General features: G+C 36.8%; 1 protein-coding gene across 6 annotated transcripts in view; it reads left to right on the forward strand.

Annotated features, from left to right (window-relative positions):
• LOC106883273 (protein KRI1 homolog) overlaps nucleotides 1-17,921 on the forward strand; it is a 99,803-nt gene that overhangs the window by 50,397 nt on the left and 31,485 nt on the right. For all 6 annotated transcript variants that reach the window (XM_089366648.1, XM_014934222.3, XM_014934223.3 and 3 more), the window contains exons 3-9: nucleotides 2,739-2,844; nucleotides 7,623-7,707; nucleotides 8,271-8,366; nucleotides 13,689-13,764; nucleotides 13,906-13,986; nucleotides 16,192-16,289; nucleotides 17,720-17,843. In XM_089366648.1, the coding sequence (XP_089222774.1) occupies nucleotides 2,769-2,844; nucleotides 7,623-7,707; nucleotides 8,271-8,366; nucleotides 13,689-13,764; nucleotides 13,906-13,986; nucleotides 16,192-16,289; nucleotides 17,720-17,843 (636 nt within the window). In that variant the 5' untranslated portion in view covers nucleotides 2,739-2,768. The remainder of the gene's footprint in view (nucleotides 1-2,738; nucleotides 2,845-7,622; nucleotides 7,708-8,270; nucleotides 8,367-13,688; nucleotides 13,765-13,905; nucleotides 13,987-16,191; nucleotides 16,290-17,719; nucleotides 17,844-17,921) is intronic.

Genomic DNA, 17,921 nt, shown 5'->3' on the forward strand with positions numbered 1-17,921 from the left:
AGTGTGAGAGATGAGGTTCATGAAATGAGTTACCGAGATGATGAAGAACACTGTCTTCTGTCATCATCAATATCTCCATGGTGGGTAAAGAACTTATCCAAAGATGTTTGATATTTACACCACACTACCTCTTTACACTGTTCAGTGTAGGAGCTGGGCTCATTGTAAACTCCTCTTGTTATTTTTTATGTTACATTCACAGTCAGAATTGCTACCAGCAAAGACTTGCAGTCCTTCATCAATAAGTGCCAATCCTTTAGCAGTATTGCTTGCAGCCAATTTCAATGAAGTTGGTAGAATTTCTGTATTCTCATCAGGCTCCTGTTCTAGCAGCACAAGTTCATCACTATCATCATCATCATCATTTAATGTTCATTTTCCATGTTGGCATGGAAAATGATGGTTTGACTGGAGCTGGTAAACTGGAGAGCTGCACAAGGCTCTACTCGTTTGTTTTGGTACGGTTTCTGCAGCTGGATGCTCTTCCTAATGCCAACCACAAGTGTACAGAGTGTTTTTTTACCTGTCATCAGCACTGGCCACAACCGCAATTTCACTTAGCTTGACATGTCTTCTCTAACACAGCAAATCACCAGAAGTCTTGGGCACTTGTCATTGTCTCCACGAGACTTGACAACCAAAGATCATATTTCATCACTTCATCCCACCTCCTCCATAGATTCCCTCCACTTGTTAGATATACTTTCTCTGTGGAATACTACCAACTCAACCACATCATCCTCTGTGATTTCTTCAAACCCTTCATTATTTGCAAGTATCACAATATTTTTCCAAACTTAATGTATAAAGTCATGGATACTGCCTGGTTGTATACTTTTCCAAGCACCAAATTAGAGAGTTTCACTTCATTCCATGATCCTTTTATCCACAAGCATCCATTATACTGAATTTCTTCCAGAAGTGCAAAACCCTGTTACCTGACGTAGTTGTCACACAAGGGATGCCTCTGTGTGTGTGTGTGTGAGAGAGAGAGAGAGAAAGTGTAAATGAGAGATGATCATTTTAATGTCCACTTTCTGTACTTGCATGGGTTAGATGGAATTTGTTGAGGCAGATTTTCTATGCCTGGATGCTCTTCTTATTGCCAACCTTCACCTGTTTCTGAGCCACATTATATTTCCCCATGCCCTGACGTTTTTTACAGATGCCTATCAATGTCCCAGAGATATACATCCTTAGAAGTATGTATCTTCCAAGTTCTTAATTGTTACTGCTGAACAACTTGGTTGTTCCATTCTCATGTTGCATACTCTTTGGAATTATCGTTGTCTCTGTTTTTTTGCTGTTAAGAACTTGGACCCTCTTTTCACTATTATTGCTAGTTGTAGTTGTTTGCATGTATTTCTCTTTTGTGGCTGTGACTGTCATCTGCATAGTGGTTAACAGTAGGAAAAACAGTGGTGGTTGTAGAACATATATAGCTTTCAAATTTTGGCAGAAGCCCAGCAGTTTCTGGGGAGGGAGTTAGTCGATTACATTGATCCCAGTGCTCGGCTGGTACTTATTTTATCAACCCCAGAATTTGAACTCAGTAATTCTGTCAGCTCACTTCCTTGTGGTTATGGAACATATATTGGCAACAAACAAAAGCAATAAGAATTAGAAATTCAGTAGGACAATATGAGAAGATTAAGAGAGGTGAATGATAGGTGTGTGTTGTCACCAAACCTGTATTCACCCTACACTGAAATAATTATGTAATCAATTGAACATCTATCAGGTATCCAGATAGGAGGACAAAACCTCAACAATATCTATTATGCAGATGACACAACCCACATTGCAATAACCGAAAGATCTACACATATTAGTATTTGCAATGATGGGAGTGAAAAGATGAACCTAGGTCTTAACAGCAAAAGACAGTGACAAAACAATCTCAAATGAAAATACATCAATTTTGTCAAATATTCGAGAACCATCATTACATTAGATGGAAAAACATCAAAGAAATTAAGCCATGACATGCTATTTTCAAACAGCTGTTCAGATAAACAGCTATCAATAAAATTGAGGAAAAGAGTCTTAAAGACATTCATAGAACCCATTCTTGCATATGGTAAATGCAAAAGTTTATCAATGCTCCAGAGATATGGTTCCTTTGCAGAATACTGAAGGCGTCCTATACAAATAGTGACAAACATTGACGGCCTTAAAACAGTAAAGACTATCAAAAGGCTTCTCGATGACATAGAGAGACAATAGGCTCAGTTCACTGGGTATCATATGAGAAGAAAAAGCCTTGAGCATTTGATAACAACCAGGAAACTGTAAAGAAGACAGAGGAAGAAGATACTCAATGACTTTACCAACTGGCTTTCAGGAAGACCAGCTCAATGAAGTTATGTGTGGGACAGGGAGCACGGTGATCACCAACGCCTGTAGGCATAGCACATGAAATAAATTAGAAAAAGGAAAACACTTTATAATTTTAAAAATTGCTTCACTTTGCTTGTTCTTATTATCTAATGGAAAATATTACCAGAGCTGTTTCTATTATTAAATAATTTACTTCATAAGAAGGAAATGTTGTCAGGAAATATATGTTCTGAAAGAGATATTTATTTAAAATGAAATACTGCAACATGAATAAATGATAGAATATAGATAGTTGTAAACTAGGTTTGCAATATAAATTTATTTGCACTAGGTTATTTTAGTTTTAATAGAAAACAGTTATTTTGTTTTAATAATTGCTGGTTTATTGATATTTGCAGGAAATAACAGAAGAGTTTGAAAAAGATTGGATGTGTACTTTAGCTGCATTAAAAACTAAAGATCCTAAAATATATGATAAGAATGTTAAATTCTTTCAAGAAACTGGTGAGGAAGTTATCTGTTTTTCGTTTCTATAATTTTTTTGTATATGTTTCTAGAGTGAATTCTTAAGGTTTCTGAACCCAAAAACTGACGTGGTATTGTTTGGCAAAATCATTAGAACATCAGACAAAATACTTTGTGGTAAAATATTGGCAATTCAAATCACCCCCAAAGTTAGGGTTGATAAAGTACCAGTTAAATACTGGGGTCAGCATTATCTACAAAACTACTGGCCATACAAACAAGAAATCATCATAATCATTATTTCTATTGCCACTCAGTTTGCATGGTTTCAGGTTTTTTTGTTTGTTTGTTTGTTTGTTTTTTTTTTTATATTACATGCTGGTGCCACATAAAAAGTACCCAGCACATTCAGTAAAGTAGTTGGTGTTAGGAAGAGTATCCAGCCATAGAAACCAAGCCAAATGAGACTAGAACCTGGTGCAGCTCTCTGGCTTGCCACCTCTGGTCAGACCATCCAACCCATGCTAGCATGGAAAACGGATGTTAAAGGATGATGATTACATATACAGAATTGCTAATTTGCTATTACTGTTTCATTTTTTTTTTTCTTCAATTTCCTTTCATTTTATTTTTGCCTCATTTTACTAGTAAAAGACAACACTAAAAGATTTCCGGCTTAGACAGTGACTTGCAGAACCAAGCATCTGTGTAACAAAAGAGCCACTGTATTATCATTGTTGTTTACACTGTCATCGTCATTGCCTCTGCTTTAGCTGCTGTTGTTGTTCTTGTTGTAAGGTGGTGGGCTGGCAGAATCACTATCACACCAGACAAAATGCTTAGTGATATTTCATCCATCTGTATGTTCTGAGTTGTTGTTGAGGTGGGAGTGGAGACTGAGCTGGCAAAATCATTAACACACTGGACAATGCTTAGTGGCATATTGTCCATCTTTACATTCTGAGCTCAAATTCCAATAAGATATAGTTAGCCTTTTAATGTTTTTGAGATTGATAAAATAATTACCAGTTCGATGTAATGAACTTTCCTCCTCCAAAATTTCAGGCCTTATGTCTATGGTAGAAAATATTGTCGCTAGTTGGCAGAAACATTAGCATGCCGGACAAAATGTTTAGTGCCACTAAACATTTTGTCCGTCTTTACATTCTGAATTAAAATTCCACTTAGGTTGGCTTTACCTTTCGTCCTTTCAGGGTTGATAAAATATGTATGTTAAGCAGTTGCTGTAATCAACTTTGCCCCTTCCCCGCAAAAATTCAGGCCTTGTGCCTGTATTTTGTTTTAGTCGTAAGACTGCGGCCATGCTGGGGCACCACCTTGAAGAATTTTTAGTTGAATAAATCAACCTCAGTACCTTATTTTTTTCAAACCTTGTACTTATTCTATTGGTCTCTTTTGCCAAACTGTTAAGTTACGGGGACTTAAGCATGCCAACACCAGTTGTCAGGGAGTGGTGGGGGACAAACTAAGGACACACACACACACCATATATATGATGGGCTTCTTTTACTTTCCGTCTACCAAATCCACTCACTAGGCTCTGGTCAGCCTGAGGCTATAGTGGAAGACACTTGCCCAAGGTGCCACCCAGTGGACTGAACCCAGAACCATATGATTGGGAAGTGATCTTCTTGCCATACACCCATGTCTGTGCCTATGGTAGAAAGAATTATTATTATTTATTTCATCCATCTTCATGTTCTGAGTTCAGATTCGTCCGAGGTTGATATAATCAACTAGTCCCTCACACAAAATTTCAAGGCCTTGTCCCTTCAGGAAAGAATTATTATTATTATCATTATTATTATTACTATTATTATTATTATTAAGACTGTGAACTGGCAGAATTGTTAGCATGTCAGACTAAATGCTTGGTGGCATTTTGTCTATCTTCACGTTCTAAATTCAAATTCCACTACAGTTGACTTTGCATTTCATCCTTTCGGGGTTGATAGAATAAGTACCAGTTGAGTACTCGGGTCGATGTAATTGACTATTCCCCTTCCCCAAATTTCGGGCCTTGTACCTATAGTAGAAAGGATTATTTTTATTATTATTGTCATTGTTGTCATCATCATAACTATCCCTATTATTGTTGCTCTGTTCTGTTGTTTCATGGGACTGGTGCTGTTCCCAGTTTAATTATGCTTTTTATTGAACCACAGCTCATTCTCTAGAATGAGGAGCATTTTGTACTTTGTTTACATAAAAGATTTTTCAGCTCTCATATCTATTCTTATTGAGGATTCTGTAGATCATTCTTACTGAACTTGGTAAATATATATTTCTGGACTTCACTGTCTCCCAAATTAAGATTATTTTTCAAAATTTACTCTCAAGTCATTTGTCACTGTTTCTAAGGGCATTCTAGTAATCAGCAGTGTCATGACCTTGTTAACTTCTTTGTTCCAGTACTTGAAAACTTCATACTTCAAGTCAGTAAAATACTTGAGTTTCTTTTCCTGTTTTTTTTTTTTTTTTTCATTGTAACTGATGTGCATACTACATCAGTTGCCCAGCATGCTAACAATTCTGCCAGCTCACTGCCTTAATAATAATAATAATAATAATAATAATAATAATAATAATAATAATAATAATAATCATCGTTTAATGTCCGCTTTCCATGCTAGCATGGGTTGGACGATTTGATTGAGGACTGGTGAACCAGATGGCAACACCAGGCTCCAATCTGATTTAGCAGAGTTTCTACAGCTGGATGCCCTTCCTAACGCCAACCACTCCGAGAGTAGTGGGTGCTTTTACGTGCCACCGGCACGAAGGCCAATCAGGCGCTACTGGCAACGGCCACGCTCAAAATGGTGTCTTTTACATGCCACCTGCACAGGAGCCAGTCTAGCAGCACTGGCAACTATAATAAATTTCTGATTTGTTGGTGGATTGGCAAAATCATTAAAGCTTCAGAGAAAACGTTTTGTAGTATTTCTTAGTTCAAATCCTGCTGATATTAACTTTGTCTTTCATCCCTTGGGGGTCAGTAAAATAAAGTACCTTCAAAACTTGCTGGTCTTGTGCTCAAATTAATTGGTTGTGAACTGGCAGAATAGTTAGAGCATCAAACATAATGCTTAATGGCATTTCTCCTAGCTTTGCATCCTGAATTAAAATTCTACCAAGGTTGACTTTGTCTTTCATCCTTTCGAGGTTCATGATATAAGTACCAGGTGAGCTCTGGGGTCATGGTAATCGACTGTCTCCTCCTCCCCCAAAATTCCAGGCCTTGAGTTCACAGTAGAAAGTATTATGTCAGCAAGTTGGCAGAATTGTTAGCATGCAGGACCATTTCTCCTAGCTTTACGTTCTCAGTTCAAATTCGCTGGGGTTGATAAAATAAGTATAGGTGGAGGAGTGGCTGTGTGGTAAGTACTTTGCTTACCAACCACATGGTCTCGGGTTCAGTCCCACTGTGTGTCACCTTGTAAGTGGATTTGGTAGACGGAAACTGAAGAAGCCCTTCGTATATATATATGTGTGTGTGTGTGTCCAACATCGCTTGACAACCGATGCTGGTTCGGTAAAAGAGACCGATAGAATAAGTACTAGGCTTACAAAGAATAAGCTCTGGGGTCGATTTGCTCGACTATAAAGGTCGTGCTCCAGCATGGCCGCAGTCAAATGACTGAAACAAGTGAAAGAGTATAGTTGAGCACTGGGGGTCGATGTGGAGGCACATGGCTTAGTGGTTAGGGGTGTTGGACTTGTGATTGTAAGATTGTGGTTTTAATCCATGGACCAGGCAACGTGTTGTGTTCTTGAGCAAAACACTCTATTTCATATTGCTCCAGTCCACTCAGCTGGCAAAAATGAATAATCCTGTGACAGACTGGTGTCCCTTCCAGGTGGAGAATATATACGTCATGAAACTGGGAAACCAGCCCTTATGAGTTGGTATAACCTTTACCTTCTCTGAAATGCTGGCCTTATGCCAAAATTCAAAACCATTATTAAGCATACACTTTTCTTCAATTATATTTGATGTATTAAGCATGCTGAGGTATGTATCATCTCATATTCACTTTTAGTTTACTCAGATATTATAATGAGGTTTCAAAGCTGTGATTTTCTTTTCAACAAAATCTGTTTAAAAGTTGAGTAAAAGAAAGATAACTCATATTTTAATTTTAAAAATTTGTTTTTGATCTACTATGGAATTACTTTTTAAATATTTATTGATCAAGAACCCTTAGTTACATGGTCTAGTACTGAATGTAATCAAACAAACTGACCTGCTGTATTCATTTTACTAACAATTTCATTAAATCTATTTCTTGATGCTTACAGAATACATAACTCTTCAGCATTTAAACTGGCCACATCCAGTCAAAATAGTCTACCAGTTTTATGTTCAAAATGGCCAGATCCAATCTCTCACACCTAGCTTACAATGTCATTCTAAAAATAAACAATCAGATCATTGAAATCTTGAAGCTGTGAGATATTAAATGATTAATTCAAAACAATGTGAATAAATTAACATTACATTTAACAGAATAATCTGAATACTAAAGGGTTAAGCTGCAAATTAGTAGAGTATTCAGCTGTTCTATCTTATTTCATGTAATCTGCACTATTTATAATCATACTATATCAGTTTTATATAGTATATTATAAAGCTCTCTTTTCAGTAGACTCTATCATATATTATAGTTTTTTAGGGAAGTTATATTCTTAGAGTAAAAAACTTTTATTCAAAGTAAAATATATGCTTTTTTACGCAATTATTGAATTGTGATTTTGTATTTTAGTTATATTTAGAAACCTTTTGACTGTTTCAGGTAAAGGCTTGGCAGAGAAGAAATCGAAAAAGAAAACTCTCTCTTTACAAGATGTGCAAAGGAAGACACTAATTACAACTGATGGGTAAGTTTTATCCTGAAAATTTCCATGGTTCAGTTGTTAATGAGTGGAATAAGACTCAGCAGTAAAAACAGTTTTTACTATTGTATGAAAAAATAGATCTAAAGCAGGAAGAAAGTTATGTTGGTAATTTTGTTGCTAGGTAGACTTAGGCCTAATCCGGCATTCTTGTAGTACAGAAGGAGCTGATTTTGAATAGAAGCATGTAGGAGGAGTAGAAGGGAGTGACAGTGGCAGCAACAATAGCAGCAGTGCCAATGTGTTATGCTCATAATTAAAGCAACTGTCCCTGTTTTCTGAAGTTTGCCTGTTAGAAAACAAATTCTGCTTCTCCCAATAAGAAGGCCATCCAGCTGAAAAAGCATTTGCTTTAACAAAAAGCAGCCCTTCTTTGCATGCAAAAATTAGTGCAAAATGGTAAAAATAAGAAATTGTTTAGAAGAACTAATAATATATTTCAAATAAAACATAGATAGAAATTGTTGGATGTGACACTTAACTCATGATTTAAATGTTTTCCCTAAAGTGATGGAAAGTGTACGTAAATTAAATGGTTTTCATTTTAGTGCTCCACCAGGGGATGAAAAAATCAGATATGAAGAAGATATTGATGAGCCAGTAGTACCAAGTTATTATGAAGAGCAGGAACAATTAAAAAAACAGTAAGTATCAGATCTTGGTTCCTTAACCATGGACAATGCACAACTAAAACTATTATACTCTACAAATGGTAAACTTTAAAATCTGTGACAAACTTTTAGTGTGATCCTGTAAACTTTTTTAACACCAACTTATTTTAGAGTATTCATTGGCATCAGCATCTTAAGGTCCACTTTTCCATGCTTACTTGATTCAGGCATAATTTGTTGAGGCATATTTTCTATAGCTGGATGCCCTTACTTTTATCTTTTACTTGTTTCAGTCATTAGGCGTTGGCCATGCTGGGGCACCACCTTGAATTTTTAGTCAAATGAATCAACCCCAGTACTTAAATTTCTTATTAACACACACACACACACACACTTGCATACATTTGCAATAGACTTGTTTCGTTCTCCATCTATCAAATCCGTTTTGGTTGACCCATAGACTGAACTCAAAACCTTGTAGTTAGGAAGCAAACTTCTTTGCCACACAGCAAAAAAATAAAACTGCGTAACTTAATTTTTATGTATGAACCTTTTGCTGAGTTATTTTAAACAACAGCTTAATATATTAATAAATGGAAAAAATTAGTTTTAATGAATCTCTTTAGGTTCTCAGTTATTTCCAGCATTAATTGAAAAGTGTATTTCATTAGAACTATGTTGATAAAAAAATTAAGTAGCTTAGACTATTTCTTTTTTATGGCCAACGTAATTTTTTTTATCTTGGATATGTGTTAACTCTACATATGACAAAGTCTACAATATATCAGAGCACACACACACATCATGTCATTCTATAACAAATAACTGGCACTTTGTTGGTTATGATGGAAAGTGTTTCAGTTGATCCAATCAATGGAACAGTCTGCTCATGAAATCAACATGCAAGCAACTGAGAACTCTACGGACATGCATTCACTTAAAAGTAGTTCTCAGGGAGGTACATCACATTTTTGCCAGCTGAGTGGACTGAAGCAATGTGAAATAAAGTGTCTTGCTCAAGGACACAATGCACTGCCAGGAATCAAACTCATTCTCTTACAATTGTGTACTGAATACTTAAACCACTAAACCACATGCCTTCACGAATAGCAGGTGTAAAAATTGATAAAGTACAAAACATATGACGCAAACATATGTTTATGTATGCGCCATATACATATTCTTTTACATATTTCTATCATTTGACTGCAGCCATGCTGGAGCACCACCTTAAAGGGCTTTAGTCAAACAAGTTGACTCTAGGGTTTATTTCTTGTAAGCCTAGTGCTTATTCTATCAGTCTCTTTTGCCGAACTGCTAAGTTACAGGGATGTAAACACACTAACATTGGTTGTCAAGCAATGGTGGAATGGTGGGGGACAAACACAGACACAAAGATACTCACATAATATATATATATATATATATATATATATATATATATATATATATATATATATATATATATATATATATATGCTTCTTTCAGTTTCTGTCTACCAAATCTACTCAAGGCCTGGGGCTATAGTAGAAGACATTTGTCCAAGGTGCCGTGCAGTGGGACTGAATCCGGAACCATGTGGTTGGGAAGCAAGCTTCTTACCACTCAGCTATGCCTTTCCCTTGTAAGGCCACAGATTGAATCTAGTAAAAACACAAAAAAAAGAGGTCAAGTTACACACACACGCACACACAGATATGCAAAAGTGTCCACTCAAGTTACGTAGATATGCAGGTGTGTGCACTCAAACATGCAAATAGTTGTGTGTCAGTATCATTTTTCAACAAGTGAAGGAGAGCGTGTATATTTTCTCAAATGCTGCTGCCACAGGCACCAAGAGTGACAGCTATGATGTTACCCAAAGCACTCTGAACATAGCAATTTATGAAAATATGTGAAGAGACTGAAATAATGATAAGTATGTTGGTGTGAGGAGTAAGCTATACTTATTTGTGTGTATGTGTGTGTGCATATATGTTTTATATACATACATATACATATGGATGTGTGTGTGTGTATATACGTATTTAAGTGTTTGCATTTGATCTCTGTGAAAGTCACGAGCTATGAGTGGTATTATTTGTTGTCAACAGATTATCTGCTCACTTCATTCATTTAGGAATGTGTAAAATAAAGATCTATTACTTCAAAAACAGATATGAGTTGGTAACAGGAAGGTCTTCCCATTGTAAATGTCTTGATATACATTTGTCTAACCCATACCAGCATAGAAAAATAGATGTAAAAACAAAGAAATGTGTATGTCCTTTCTCTCTCTCTCTCTCTCTATCTCTCTCTCTCTCTCTCTCTCTCTCTCTCTCTCTCTCTCTCTCTCTCTCTCTCTCTCTCTCTCTGCTACAAGTGTGACTCTGTGGTAAGAAGCTTGTAAGTACCTTGAGCAAGTGTCTTCTATTATATCCCTGGGCTGATCAAAGCTTTGTGAGTGGATTTGGGTGGTAGAAACTGAAAGAAGCCCATCATATGTATTTGTGTGTGTGCATATCTTCCCTTCCCCTTACTCATTCCACCCATAATTGCCTTATAATGTAGGACATCCCTTTCATGCCCTCCCCTCATATACAACCACTTACTAGTTTGTCTTCACTCTTTCTTATTAACCTCAACTTTAATTCTTTCTCTTTCTCCTCTCCCTTCTATACTCCCTCCCCCACACTCTGTTACACTCTCTTCCACCACCACATAACAAGTATAATTCTGTTCGTTTCATCATACTTTTACCCTCTCACATCACCTCTGAAATTGGAATTCTTCTTCAGTTATAGGACTTCCTTTAGCCCCTTTAATCTTGCAAGTTGTGAGGCAACCTTGTTATTGACAGTGGTGTGCCAAAAGTACCCAGTCATCATCATCATCATCATTTAAGGTCCATTTTCCATACTGGCATGGGTTAGATGATTTGGCTGGGGCTGGTAAACCGGAGAGCTATTTCAGGCTCCAGTCGTCTGTTTTGGTTTGGTTTCTACAGCTGGATACCCTTCTTAACATCAATTACTTGACAGAGTGTACTGGATGCATTTTGTGTCTCTGGCACAGGTACTTTTTACATGTCCCCAGCACTGGCCATGATTTCACTAAGCTTGACGTGTCTTCTCAACAGCAAATTTCCAGAAGTCTCAGTCACTTCTCATCACCTCCATGAAGCTCAACAACTGAAGATCATATTTCACCACCTCATCCCACATCTTCCTGGGTCTACCCCTTCCACAGGTTCCCTCCACAATTACCGATTGGCTCTTCTTTATACAGTTGTCCTCATCTATATGCACCACATAACCACACCAGCACAGTCTTCTCTCTTGCACACTACATTTGATGCCTCTTACACCCAATTTTTCTCTTATAACACACTGTCATACATGCACACTGACATTGCACTTCCAGTGGAACATGCTGGCTTCATTTCTTTGAAGCCTTTGCAAGTCCTCTGCAGTCACAGCTCATGTTCCACTGCCATGTAGCATGGCTGTTTGTACACAGGTATCATACAATCTGCCTTTCACTCTGCTACCTGTTTTCATTCTAGCAGCTACACTCTCAGAGCATCCTCTTCCACTACTAACTTGGTCACCTAGGTAACAGAAGCTATTTACTACTTCTAAGTCCCCCCCCCCTCCCGGGGCATTTGAGGAAGTCTATTTTCTGTACATTCCTAGTCTGTGTATCAACACATCTGATACACACAATGAATTTCTCTGTTAACCTTCTGTTACTGCTATGTCTCTTATGTATCTATAGCTCGCACTGCATATGCTGTACAGAGTTTCTACCAACATCTTTCCCACATATTGAGCAGGGCCATCTTCCTGAAGGGAATTGTCATTTGTCTATTTTCCTACTCACTAGGACTTTGATCTTTTCTAAATTAACTCTAAAGCCCTTTGATTCCCAACCTTGCTTCTACACCTGAAATTTCTTCTCTAGTTCTGGTAGTGATTTGGTTATAAGAATAAGGTCATCAGCGTAGAGGAGCCCCCCAGGGGGCAGCCAGTTTTAAATTGCTGTGATGAACAAGAGGGAGTTGAGAACTGATCCTTGATGAACTCCTGCCTGTACACTAAATTCATTGCTGTATACCCGTTGCCAACTTTCACCTTACTGACAGCATCCCTGTACATGGCTTGTACAGCTCTTACCAACCACACATCTATCCCTAGCATCCACATTGACCACCAGATAAGGGTGCAGGAGACCCTGTCAAAAGCTTTCTCCATGTCAACAAAAACCAAGTACAGAGGTTTATTTTTGGCTAAATACTTCTCTTGAAGTTGCCTTGCCAGGAATATAGCACCAGTAATGAATCTGCTTGGCATAAAACCAATTTGCATCTCATCTAGACTAACTCTCTTCCTAATTATTTGAGCTATGACCCTCTCTGTAACTTTCATCACTTGGTCCAGCAATTTGATACCAGTATACTTTATAAAGTTATTAGAGTTGGGAAGGACATCCAGCTGTAGAAAGAATGTCAAAACAGAGATTGGAGCATGACATGAAACCTGTCAAACTGTCCAATCCATGCCAGCATGGAGAACAGATATTTTATGATAATGGCTTTATATATATATATTATACTTTGATAAACTGTAACATTTAGTCTGCTGAAATGAATTGATAGGTCCACATATAACATCCAAAGGTATGTCGTTTTTTTCTCTGATGAAATTATACTCCTGTCACATAAATGTAAATTTAATGTACAAATTTGTAATTATATTATGGAGTATTAATTGAAACAGCTGTAAGAAGCAAAGATAACCAATTTGTTAATAATAAACAATTATTAATTTACTTATCTCCATTTTCTTTTCTTCTTTTAAATGGATATAAACTATATGCTTAATATATACCTATTGTTTTAAGGGAATTTCATTCCCCCAAAATACTAGGTATTGAACCAGTATTTCCTTGGCTGCAACCATCCCTTCACAAGGTTAACATATCCTCTAACTAAATTATACACACACACACATTTCTTTTCTTCCATCTAAACTGTATTTATTGTTTACAGAAATTTTATATCATGTTGTTCAGTGGTAGAAATAACAAAGACATCCACCAGTTCAACTACTTATAGTGATTAATAGTGATTAAAATGTACAGTCTCTTTGGATCCACGTTCTTGAAGTATTTTCAATAAAAATTTCCTTATTCTCACAAGTCCATATTAAATATAGAGAATGTATGTAATTTCTTTTAAAATGGCATAATATTTAACAGCACAGGTTTACTCATAGTTATAATTAGTTTTAAAAACCTTCAGCTTCATTTTGTTATACAATACATTATAAAGGTAAAATAGTTGTTTACATTCTTTAATTCCTTGTTGTTCATAGATTCCACGAAGCAGCTTCCTCCATACCAGATGAAGAAGATATTCTTCTAAAGAAATCAGGTGAAAATACAGAATCTGTGAGTTAACTTCAAAATTTTCATGTGCATTTATATATTCTTTGTAATGCTAGCAGGAGTTAGAAAGTTCTACAACAGTGATATACAGTGTGTATGTGGTATGGTCATACTTAACATTCTAATGATCTTTATTTGCTACAGGAAAAGGAAGAAGACTATCGATCATTTTTGAAAGGAAAAACAAGTAAGCTAAAGAAAAGTAAGAAGATTAGTCATGAACTGGTAAGTAATCTGCATAGATTATGTTGACTGAGATAAGTGGGAGTTCGGGGAAGAGTTTTATTTCTTCATTTTGTGCACAAAATTTATAACACTAGAATTATAGACTCTTCCTCCTTGGAATGGCTTTCAATTGAAATTTTGAAGTGGTATTACTGTTTGTTGACTTCTCAAAAGCTTTTGACTCTATCCACCATGGTAAAATGGAAAAAAATACTGTTAGCTTATGGTATCCTTGAGAAAACAGCAGCAGCAATTATGATGCTATGTGACAACACCAAATCAGTGGTAAGATCCACAGATGAAGATATAAATTTCTTTGATATCAGAGCCAGAGTATTCCAATGAAGCACATTGGCACCTTTTCTCTTTGTAGTCACTCTCGATTTTGTCCTCAGAACATCACTCGACAATCTAAACAGCCTCAGTTCCACATCCAGGTTGAAATAACTGGTGTAGACTATGCTGATGATTAAGCATTTGCTCTCTGACACATTACAAACTCCACCGAATTTCTTCATAGTATAGAATTAGTTGCACATGATGTTGGACTGCTTGTTAATCATAGTAAAACTAAATTCATTGCTCACAATAAACAAGGATCCATCACCAACATCAGCGGAGATCCTATCAATCAAGTTGATGATTTCACATACCTCGGTTCTAAGATAGCCTCAACTGAAAAGGATGGGAAAACTTGGACAACCAAAGTATGGTTGGTCCTTAACAAACTGGATGTTGTCTAGAAATCAATTCTGTCAGACAACCTTTTAAGAGGTATTTTTTCTGTACAACAGCAAAGTTGGTCCTTTTATATGAAGCAACAGCCCGGATGTTTACTAAAAAAAACTGGAATCCAAGCCAGATGGAACATACACCCAAATGTTTAGAGCAGTCTTAAATATATCTTGGAGAACTCATCCTAGCAAGAAACAGCTGTATGGAGATTTCCTGCCTGTTTCCAACATTATAGGAAGGATCTTTCTGATTTGGCGGGCGCCACTTTTTATTTATGTTTTATTTAGTGTGTTTTCTACTGAAACACTTTCAAACTTCATATACTTGTATATTTTGTGTTATAGAACAGATAAAAAATGTTGTATTCGAAGTTATTTCATGTAAAAAAATTGTCATATTTCGGTAATTTCAACCAATCACTGACGTCTATTGAGGTGAAAACAATTACTGCTATGGATTGTCAACAAAACGTTGTACGGTGTAATGGGATCTTTTCCCTTGAATAAAATTAGTGCCGTTGTTTGTCAACAACAACTATCGGCAGTACTATTATTTATGACATCGTTCGTGCGTTTGTACTGGTTTTAGCTTTAGAGTTTTAGGGTTAGGGTTTGGGTTATGGCAAAAATACTCATAACCCTAACTCTAACCCTAAAACCAGTACAAACGCACGAACGATGTCATAAATAACAGTACCATCAATAGTTGTTGTTGACAAACAACAGCACTAATTTTATTCAAGGGAAAAGATCCCATTACACTGCACAACGTTTTGTTGACAATCCATAGCAGTAATTGTTTTCACCGAAATATGACAATTTTTAACACGAAATAACTTTAAAAAGATAAAATTTTCTCAATAACACTAAGAGTAAAAGATGTTTTATATGACACATTCTACTAGTGTCCCAAGTTTGAAAGTGTTTCGTTAAGAAAACAAGTGGCACCCGCCAAATCAGAAAGATCCTATAGGAGAAAGGTGCTTACACTTTGCGGGACATTACTGTTGAACTAAATGAGGTGCCGTGCAGTGGAACTGAGTCTGAAATTGTATAGTTGGGGAGCAAACTTCTTTACCATAATGACTTGCACTTCCTCATCCCCCACCAACTCTCCCCTACAGTAAATGTCACTCCCCCCACCCCCACTCTTCTATACCACCCTTAGCCTGAACAGCCACCTCAGGCACCAGTACCCTTCACTCATCAGAATGAAGAGGCTCGATCACAGGCTACAGATTTATTACTCTGATACAAGCTCACACCATTGCTAAGAACTGTCTGGCCTTAACAATTTTTTAAAAATATGGTTGAGCAGAATAATCCACTCTTTTCTAACATAGAACATCCCAACATTTGAACAATGATAGTCTTTATCATATTCTTGATGAAAATAAGAATGAGATTTTGGGATGACTTGCAGCTTGAAGGCATTGAAAATGAGTCTATCATGTTTTGTTTCATTTTTCAGTCTGTCCTGAAAGACTTTTGGTCAAAATCTGATCTTGATGAAGGAGAAGTCTTTCTTCGCGATTACATCCTTAACAAAGGTTACAAAGCAAATAATTCGTGAGTATACCAACTCATTTTTTTATTCTTTTATTTGTTTCAGTCATTTGACTGCGGCCATGCTGAAGCACCGCCTTTAGTTGAACAAATCAGCTGCAGGACTTATTCTTTGTAAGCCTAGTACTTATTCTATTGGTGTCTTTTGTCGAATTGCTAAGTTATGGGGGCATAAGCACACCAGCATTTTTTTGTTTTTATAAACTAAAATGCTCAATCAATCAAATAAGTTTTATGTGTGTGTGTGTGTGTACAAGAATCAAAATTGTCTACAGAAAAGATGGACCATTCAATTTTGTTCATGTTAAATTCAAAACCAGGACATCTATAAATACTTCACTGATAACCATTTGACCATTTTCGACCATATATACAGAAGACTTGGACTAACCATTAACTCCAGGAAGGCTTAGATCATCTACCAAACTGACCAGAGTTATTAATTCAGCTTGACAAAACAATCTTGGGAAACATGAACTATTTTCTGTATCTTTGATATTACATCTCCTCCAGTATTGTTCTTGATGAGATCCAGTCTTGTCTTAAATTGAGTATGGCTGGTATTGAGCATGATAGCTGGGTCCTGTCTGTTTTACTACTTAGTAATACTTCATACATGCATGCATGTGTGCATGTACACTCGCCTACATACACACATCATCATCATCATCGTTTAACGTCTGCTTTCCATGCTAGCATGGGCTGGATGATTTGACTGAGGATTGGTGAACCAGATGGCTACACCAGGCTCCAATCTGATTTGGCAGAGTTTCTACAGCTGGATGCCCTTCCTAACGCCAACCACTCTGAGAGTGTAGTGGGTGCTTTTACGTGTCACCGGCACGAAGGCCAGTCAGGCGGTACTGGCGCTCAAAATGGTGTATTTTATGTGCCACCTGCACAAGGGCCAGTCCAGGGGCACTGGCAACAATCTCACTCGAAAGTCCTTACACATGCCGCAGGCACAAGTGCCAGAAAGGCGACACTGGGCACAGGTGCCATGACGATTTCGCTTTCGCTTGCCCCAACAGGTCTTCGCAAACTGAAAGTTCTTGTTTCTACTTCTTGCATGAGCTTGTCTGAACAAGAAACAATATCACCATGTTTACATTCCTAAAGACAACATTGTCTTTAGGAATTGCAGGTCTGCTCTCTCAAAGTAGTGGAATAAAAGTTCTCTTACTTGTAAAACAGGAAAAGATTGTCATCAGGAAGAGCATCCAGTTTTTCTCTCAGTTCATTTAAAAGAAATTCAAAAAGGTCTACACACGTGAGTTAGTCAATTAGTAAGGTATTATTGCTAAGATATTGTCTTAAGGTATTAGAACAAATAATGAGCAAGATGTGAGCTTTGCATGTGTACTGTATGAAGCTTGAAAGAAAAGCAGCCAATGGCATGTTGATTTATGTAGGGATTTCTCTTTATTTTATAGAATCCCTTCATATAAAGATATTATCAAAGATGAGGAGTTTTCAGAAGATGAAGAAGTAATCACCAAACAAGATAATTTTGAAAGAGAATATAATTTTCGGTTTGAAGAGCCAGACAGAAAGTTTGTAAGTTACTATAGGTCTTTTTTACTATTGATATATTTAAACACAACTTCTTAATTTTCTTTCGCTGTTTCTTTATTT

This window comes from Octopus bimaculoides, chromosome 19 (genome assembly GCF_046866305.1).
Source record: "Octopus bimaculoides isolate indiv1 chromosome 19, ASM4686630v1, whole genome shotgun sequence".
NCBI classification, from domain to species: Eukaryota; Metazoa; Mollusca; class Cephalopoda; order Octopoda; family Octopodidae; genus Octopus; species Octopus bimaculoides.